The sequence below is a fragment of the Aspergillus brunneoviolaceus genome (assembly GCF_003184695.1).
Source record: "Aspergillus brunneoviolaceus CBS 621.78 unplaced genomic scaffold BO95scaffold_49, whole genome shotgun sequence".
NCBI classification, from domain to species: domain Eukaryota; kingdom Fungi; phylum Ascomycota; class Eurotiomycetes; order Eurotiales; family Aspergillaceae; genus Aspergillus; species Aspergillus brunneoviolaceus.
Window position 1 is genome coordinate 297535 of NW_020290779.1, and position 7561 is coordinate 305095.

The window sequence follows — 7561 nt, forward strand, 5'->3', positions numbered from 1 at the left end:
AGTTCTACTAAGCAGTAGATCACGTCTGCTCAACCCTTTCAGCACGAACAACGGCATGCCGCTTATGGCAGACTGCGATGTGTCCAGAGGCAAACCCGCTCATCTATGGGCCCAAGTCTGCCCGGCCTGACCGACACAAGGTTTCAAAGGTCATGGAGTACCCAGCATTTAGATCAGGCCTGATCACTATGTCCTCTCTGGCTTTCTAACCCAAAAGTTCAACGTCCAGACCGATGGCCCGCATAAACAAATTAACGTTTCCGAGACGCTGGCTGGCCATGTCTGCAGGAAGCGTCTTGCTGTACGTAACAGTTTCCATCACACGATCCCTGTAGTGGTAGTTAGCATCGAATCGATGGATCATAGAAAAGCTTCAACTTACTTCACGGCAATGACTAGGCGTTGCTGTTGATCGGGGCTGGCGCCGATACCGACGGCAGCCAAGAATTGCCAGACGTACATATCGTCACCGGCATTGATGGAACTGGGGAAGATATCGGCAAATGTGGGTTCCAGTGTATCAAATAGCACGTTGAATTTCTCAACCCACTGCTGCCAATCTCGCTCTGACGCTTGGTCGGCTTCCTTCACAATTTCCGCGCGGCTCAGGAGCATGGTTAGGATTCCTAGTCCGATCCTGGTCTTGGCCACCAGCTGAACATGGGTCTGCGCAATCACTAGTCCCAACAATCCAATGATGATATTGAACGGAGCCTCATTGACGTAGCCGAGAAGGCTCGGCATGACCGTCTGAGAAAAGAGGTCGATGGCTTCGCGGACGACCGGAGACGGCTGAGTCTCACCGGGCATAAGCTGTGCGCGTCGGACCACGTCCAAAGTGTCCAAGTGGACAACGATCATGGTAAGGATCGTGACGCGTTGTTCCTGGTCAATGTGACGGAAGATACGGGGGATGGCCTTCTTGCCCTTGGGGTAAGAGAGGAAAGCGATGAACGGGTGAGGTGTGTTAGTGTTGGGGACAATCGGCTCCATAACCTTCAGTTCGCGCCACAGTTTCTGGTTGAGCGAGCGAACATTTTGCCGCCACTCCATATGCTTCTGAATGGCCTCGGGGTCATTCTCGTCTGGCGGAGGAGGCATGGTGCGCTCCATATCTTCCATTTCCATCAGCGTGCTGTAGACGCCCTCGATGTTGGTCAGGATAGACTTCCGGTCGCTCAGACTCAGGTCGGTCTGAGGCTTCTTGGGTAACTTGCCACCTTCGGAGCTCTCGGGCCGCTTGAGGTTGAGCATGGGCTTCGGAGCCTTCGCATTGCCAAAAGAAATCTTGCCCAAGCTACCTTCGATGATAAGTTGTTTGTTCTTGGGCTTGGCCTTGGCAGCCTCGACGGCCCGCTGAACTTGCTGCTGCATTCTCTGCATGTGGTTGTCGGCATTCTGGAACTGTCTCCGGTTGCCGTGACCACCGAGGCGGTTACCAGTCTGGAGGAGATACGTCTGCGCAAAATGACCGAGAGGTTGATGAGGGTGTTGCCGAGGAGCACCGCGGATCTGGCTGTAGACCTGATAGTAGAAATCTTCTGCCAAGACAGCTTCGGAATCCGTGTCTACGACATTACCTGCGGCAGCCACCAGTTGCTGGAGCTGGATACGGGTAATGAAGTTCTTGTCTTGCGGAGTCATCAGACCATTGCCCTTGGAAAGGAGGAAGATCTTGTGGTTTCGCTTGGCGCGCTTCGCATCTTCCATCAAGTATGCCACTCGTTGCTCTTCCGACAGATGCATCAGCTGTTGAGGATTGGTGATCACGGGCAGCTGGGCGTTGTTGGCCCGCATGCTTTGAGACGGCGGTGGAGGCTGTTGTTGCTGGGCTTGAGGACCTCCAGGTGGGATCATCTGACGTTGAGGCGGCCCCATGTGCTGCGGGGGAAGATTGGCATTTTGCAGAAGGTGCATTGGCATGTTGGGAGCATGCGGAGCAAGCGGATACGGGTCGGGAACCATCGGCGGCTGGTGCAACAGCTGCGCCGGAGGCGGCACACCCTTAGCAAACTGAGCGTGCAGAAGCTCAGGTGGCAGCTGTGCGAAGCCTTCGGGCAGCGGAGGCATCTGAGCTCGCTGAAGCGGGTGAGACGGCTCGGGCATCGACTGAGGAAGAGACACCGGTATCTGGCCAGGCAGTGACGACGGGTATCGCCGCAACTGCGCCTCTACCTCCTCCAAGCTGAGCATCTTCTTTGCCCGTGCCTGGGCCTGGGCCTGGGCCTGCGCTTGAGCCTGAGCCTGAGCCTGAGCGTGCGCCTGTGCCTGTGCTTGTGCCTGTGCCTGTGCAATCATCATTGGCGTGGGTTCCGGTTTCTTCTGAACACCCCAGACGCTCGACTTGGCCTGAAGATCCGGGATATACCCGGGATCCGAGTACTTCTCATAACCGGTCCGTTTCGGCTGCACAGCGGCAGCACTCACAGCAGGATCGGCAATGATGTCTGCAGTGACAGGGGCGACAGCAGGGGCTCTGGGCTTCTGGAGACTGTAGCGTATTTGCTCTTCGCCGATGGCATCGGCTACCTGCGCGGTCTTCCCAAAGAAATCGAAGTCCTTTCCGACAGGAGGAGCGCCGAGGTCGTCGCCGAAGGTGTCGTCGTTGAAGGCATCCTGGTCGTCGTCGAGCTGATCGCCCAGGCCATCGTAGGTATCCTCAAAATCAATGCTATACGCGTGTACCAAGCCCATCAGTCATCTTTGGTGCAAGTCAATGGATTGTAGAAGGAGGGGGACCTTACGCATCGTCATCCTCGTCGCCGCCTCGGAATCCTTGAACAAGACGGGCGCGAGCGACCTCGGCGAATGGATCAGGCGTCTCGAAAATACCCCGGCGCTCGGAAGGAGCAGCCCGGTCCCTGGGCAGGGTGGTGTCAAAGCCGAAGAAAGACATCTTCGGCAGAGGCAGCTTGGATGGGGAACAGGGGGGGGCTGGTGGCGTGGGGAGGGGGGAGGAGGAATTACCACGGCATAATTGTGGTGCGGGATGAGGTTCAGAGCCGGTCTGATATCACCCGCCTGACTAGGTGGGTTTAGGCTTAGCTGTGTTAGTCTGAGTGCCTGAGGCATAAAGTCTGTGAGGCGGTCAAGTTCTGCAGAAATAAGGTGCACTGCAGCCACTCCACCACCTGGCGGCCACCCGCCCAACAACACGAAATGATTGTAACTGAATTACGGAGTACTGAGTGGTAACACCCTTCCGGCAAATCGTTGTCAACACAGCCACAGCTACGGAGTACTTCTACCACAAATGACACGGGCTATACGAAGCTTTGGGGGCAATTTCCTAAGATTTACAAGGACGTTTCTATACATCAGTGGAGAGATAGATCTTGCGGCTGCAGTCAATATGATAGACTCGAGCACGATCCCCGAGTTTAACTCTAACAACAAAGATGCAATAGTTAATAATTAATACTAGGTAGTCAAAAGAGAACAGAAACAGGCTTGAGGAGTGGGTGGCCAACTCCCGAACAACGTACGTGGCCTGGCCAATAACCATTGGGGAGGTTACGTCGCCTCCCATTGACTACGGAGTATGAGAATTCCCATTCATTCATTCATTCATCCATTCATTCTTAGTGATTCAGTTCATGCTCCGCCGCAGGGCTGACCTTGTTCGTCCGCTTTTACTCTCCGTAGCGAACAGACAGTTTCCTCTCCTCTCCTGAATTAAGATTACTATAATTTCCCTTTGATCCCTTTATTTATTTGATTTTTTCTGTTTCTTATCAGCCCCTCCTCCTTCTATTTCCCCCTCCCCCTTGTTTATGTTCTACCCGGTCGCAACCAACCCGCGGTTCGGGAAAGACTCATACAAACACTGGTGAGAGATCGAGACCGTTGCCCCATAATAATTACACCACCGCACCCTGTTCATCTCCGTGCTTGTCGCCGATCATCTCGAGACTTTCTGGCAATTCCGGCGCCTAGTCTTCCTTCCACACCGTCCACTTCGTCCACTGCGTAGTTGAGATCTTACCGTGGGATCTCAGGTCTCCAGCTCTTTTCTTTTCCCTCTTCTTCACTTCATATTGTCGCTCGCTTTTTCCTCTTTATTCCCCAATTCTCCACGTCAAGCGGTCCCGTGCGAAAGGCCTCCATATTTACCACATTCACTCCGCTCTGCGCCAGTCTAGCCACATCAACAGACTTGAGATTTTGAAAGCACAGAAACCTCGGTGATCATGGCTCTAGGGCCAGTCCGATATCTCCTGTTTGCTGTCACAGTCAGTTCTTTTTGGTTTTCTCCCAATCTCCTTTCATGGCTGACCCGATGCGCCTAGGGACTGGCACTTTTCTTCCTGATATCGAGAAGCGCAATCCCGATCCCGGAGCAGATCGGATCGAAACTCAACTATGGATCCTCCTCCTCATCCTCTTCGTACTCCCAGAGCGATGCCGCCGCCGCATACTCATCCAACAAGGTCATCCCCGCGGCCGACCGCATGAACGCAACCTTTGTCACCTTGGCCCGGAACAGCGACCTTTGGGAGATGGTCAAGTCGATCCGCACGGTGGAGGACCGGTTCAACCGCAACTATCACTACGACTGGGTGTTCCTGAACGACAAGCCCTTTGACGATGAGTTCATCAAGATCACCTCGGCGCTCGTCTCCGGAGAAACCCATTATGGCGTGATTCCCAAGGAGCATTGGTCATACCCCGAATGGATCGATCAGGAGAAAGCGAAGAAGGTGCGGCAGGAGATGGGCGAGAAGAAGATCATCTACGGCGATTCGGAAAGCTACCGCCACATGTGCCGCTACGAATCGGGCTTCTTCTTCCGCCACCCGCTGATGCTGAACTACGAATACTACTGGCGTGTGGAGCCCAGCATCGAGCTCTACTGCGACGTCCCGCTGGATCCGTTCCGTTTCATGAAGGAGAACAACAAGAAGTACAGCTTCACGCTCAGTCTCTACGAATACTATGACACGATCCCGACCCTCTGGGACACCACGCAGAAATTCGTCGGCGAACACCCGGAACACATCTCGAGCGACAACTCTATGGGCTTCTTGAGTGACGATGGCGGCAAGACCTACAACAAATGCCACTTCGTATGTATATCTTTCGGAATCACTATCAAGGGTGTGGCTAACTCGATCTATAGTGGTCCAACTTCGAAGTCGGAAGCCTGGAATGGCTGAGATCGAAGGCGTACATCGATTACTTTGAGACCCTGGACCATGCCGGTGGTTTCTTCTACGAGCGTTGGGGTGATGCCCCGGTCCACTCGATTGCCGCCGGCCTGCTTCTCGACAAGGACCAGATTCATTTCTTTGATGAGATCGGCTACTATCACGTGCCATTCACCCACTGTCCAACCGAGGAGAAGAAGAGACTGGACCTGAGATGCTCCTGCAACCCTAGCGAGAACTTTGATTGGAAGGGTTACTCTTGTAAGTTTGACTATCTCACCGGGTAGGTGCCGGGTTACTTACCATTGCTCGTAGGCACATCTCGGTACTTCCAGATCAACAACCTGGACAAGCCCAAGGGCTATGAGGCCCAAACCTGACTCCGCATGATTGGATTAATTTTGATTTCGGCAACCTTCATCTGCGTTATTTTAGTCCTACTCAACAGAAAATCCCGGGTACTAGTGGTCAACAGAGCAGGTCATCTGGTTAACCACGTACACGCTGGCTGGGAGTCCATTCAGCCGTGGAGGAAGGCCTAAAACATTACGGTTCTACAGTACAGTATTGGGGCGTTTCCGACTGACCCAAACATGATTATTTCGCAATTTTCACCCCTTCAATCCCTACTTTCATATTCCCCCCCGTGTCTTGGAGTGTTCGAGCCTCGGTGTTATCGGTCTCACATGTATTGTCATGGAGGCGGTGGTTATTTCTCCTTCAATTTTTTTTCGTCCCGTGTCATTTTGCGGCGAGCATCACGATTTTCAAGTGGATATCTGATAAGATGGAAAGTGTTATCTTTTCCAGAGACTGTCTCATAAATGTACATAGCTGTTTTAACGATGAACCGAATGCCTTTGAAGATGAAAACGAAAACAAAAAGAAAGCAACCAAAATAGTACAAGGATAGAGCCCCCCTGCAGGGAATCAACATATCATCCAGCTAGACTCAAACATAATTCCCCGATGCACGCATCTTGCGGACGTTTAGTCCGTCTTGGGCTTCTTCGTACCATACTTAGATCTGGCCGTCAAGCGATTGGGAACACCACCCTGTAGCAGCCACCATTAGTGAACAGCGCTCAACCCTGTTCCAGAGGAGAGAGCAACATACCAAATCCATAGCCCCGCGAACCAAGTGGTACTTCACACCGGGACAATCGGGGGCTCTGCCACCTCTGACCATGACGACACTGTGCTGCTGGATATTGTGACCTGGATCGAGGAAAAGAGACTTGTCAGCCATGTCGCTAATAACCAATACCTCATATAAGCCCGCTCATCTCCCAGAGCCTGCACAACCAAGAGATATATCACATTCCCAAAAACCAGAGAAGGGAACAACGTAGAACCCACCTTCACCAGGAATGTAAGCCGTGACGACCTTGCCGCTGCTCAGCCGCACACGGGCCGTCTTCCGCTCCCCGGAGTTGGGCTTCTTGGGCTTCGTGATACCGGTCTTGAGGCAGACGCCCTTCATCTGGGCGCGGCCGGTCACGGCGGGCGACCGCGAGCGCCGGGCCTTCTGCGCCACGCGGCAGCCGCGGCGGACTTGGTTGTAGGTCGCGGACCTGGACGGGGAGGTGGAGAAGGAGCGGCGCGCCGCCGCGGCGAGGGCGATTTGTGAAGCGGGGGTTCTGGTGGTGAGGGCTGCGAGAGCGGTGGGCGTGCGGAGGACGGGGGTGAATCGGGGGACAGCAGCAGCAGCAGTGGCAGCGGTCTTGATGGAACGGATGGGGGTGGTGGTGGTGGCGGGACGCTGGACGAGCGTCCGGAGGGTGCGCAGGGCGAGGGAGGAGATGAGGGCGGGCATTTTGGCGGAGGTGGTTTGTGGATGATGCTATCCAAGCCGGACTCCCAGTCTCTAGGTACGAGACGTTCGAATTTCCTTCGACGGGAAATATGGCGCCACGTGACTTGGGGTCGGGGGATGGAGAATGGCACGCAGCAGAGAGTTTTTTGCGGGTTGGGGCGGTGTGGTCGGCCGGAGGAGCTTGCGGTGGCAGAGCCGGACGCGCCAGTCGGGAGGGAGCCTACGCTGCTACTATCGATGTCAGAGCTAACGTTACTTGACCTTACCTACATTACCTTCTAATCACTCCGACTTGAACCATCATCCATCTACTCTCACCTTTCTATCCCATCCATCTCCTCCTCTTCTCTCGCTTGACGATTTACACCAGCAAAGCAATCATTGACTATCCCCAACCAAAACACAAATTATCCACACCACCGCCACAATGGTACGTCCACGTCCACATCCAACCCCCAGGGACCTCCATCAACGCCCTCATTACCCGCCGCCATGAACTTCATCCCATCCCATCCCAACCAACCAACCCAACCAACAACCTCAAGCCCTGTCCCTTCCCAGCCTTCATCCTCATCGCACCTCCTCCAACCCCCCCCCC

General features: G+C 54.2%; 3 protein-coding genes across 3 annotated transcripts; 1 reads left to right on the forward strand and 2 right to left on the reverse strand.

Annotated features, from left to right (window-relative positions):
* Positions 1-205: 205 nt before the first annotated feature.
* Positions 206-2896, reverse strand: BO95DRAFT_367267 (deadenylation-dependent mRNA-decapping factor PAT1; the record flags this gene model as incomplete). Its single annotated transcript, XM_025582783.1, has 3 exons — positions 206-329; positions 383-2671; positions 2745-2896. 3 exons carry the CDS (start codon positions 2894-2896, stop codon positions 206-208), a joined length of 2565 nt encoding a protein of 854 aa, XP_025440500.1.
* A 1036-nt stretch (positions 2897-3932) lies between these two features.
* BO95DRAFT_193374 (glycosyltransferase family 15 protein) lies at positions 3933-5634 on the forward strand. Its single transcript, XM_025580967.1, has 4 exons — positions 3933-4232; positions 4290-5066; positions 5120-5408; positions 5463-5634. Exons 1-4 carry the CDS (start codon positions 4191-4193, stop codon positions 5525-5527), a joined length of 1173 nt encoding a protein of 390 aa, XP_025440501.1. The 5' UTR covers positions 3933-4190; the 3' UTR covers positions 5528-5634.
* Positions 5635-5954: 320 nt separating this feature from the next.
* BO95DRAFT_444756 (mitochondrial 37S ribosomal protein uS12m) lies at positions 5955-7011 on the reverse strand. The gene is made up of 3 exons (XM_025586956.1): positions 6507-7011; positions 6265-6365; positions 5955-6203 (listed from the first exon to the last, which is right to left on the reverse strand). Exons 1-3 carry the CDS (start codon positions 6961-6963, stop codon positions 6138-6140), a joined length of 624 nt encoding a protein of 207 aa, XP_025440502.1. The 5' UTR covers positions 6964-7011; the 3' UTR covers positions 5955-6137.
* Positions 7012-7561: the final 550 nt, after the last annotated feature.

What these genes read in the sequence shown, in the direction of transcription:
- BO95DRAFT_193374 (XM_025580967.1), top strand. Translation starts at nt 4,191, where the DNA reads ATGGCTCTAGGGCCAGTCCGATATCTCCTGTTTGCTGTCACA. An exon ending in ATCTCCTGTTTGCTGTCACA is followed by an intron (nt 4,233 to 4,289) that starts GTCAGTTCTTTT and finishes CGATGCGCCTAG; the next exon opens with GGACTGGCACTTTTCTTCCT. An exon ending in CCTACAACAAATGCCACTTC is followed by an intron (nt 5,067 to 5,119) that starts GTATGTATATCT and finishes CTCGATCTATAG; the next exon opens with TGGTCCAACTTCGAAGTCGG.
- BO95DRAFT_444756 (XM_025586956.1), bottom strand. Translation starts at nt 6,963, where the DNA reads ATGCCCGCCCTCATCTCCTCCCTCGCCCTGCGCACCCTCCGGACGCTC. An exon ending in GGCTTACATTCCTGGTGAAG is followed by an intron (nt 6,366 to 6,506) that starts GTGGGTTCTACG and finishes TCCTCGATCCAG; the next exon opens with GTCACAATATCCAGCAGCAC. An exon ending in TTCGCGGGGCTATGGATTTG is followed by an intron (nt 6,204 to 6,264) that starts GTATGTTGCTCT and finishes TGGCTGCTACAG; the next exon opens with GGTGGTGTTCCCAATCGCTT.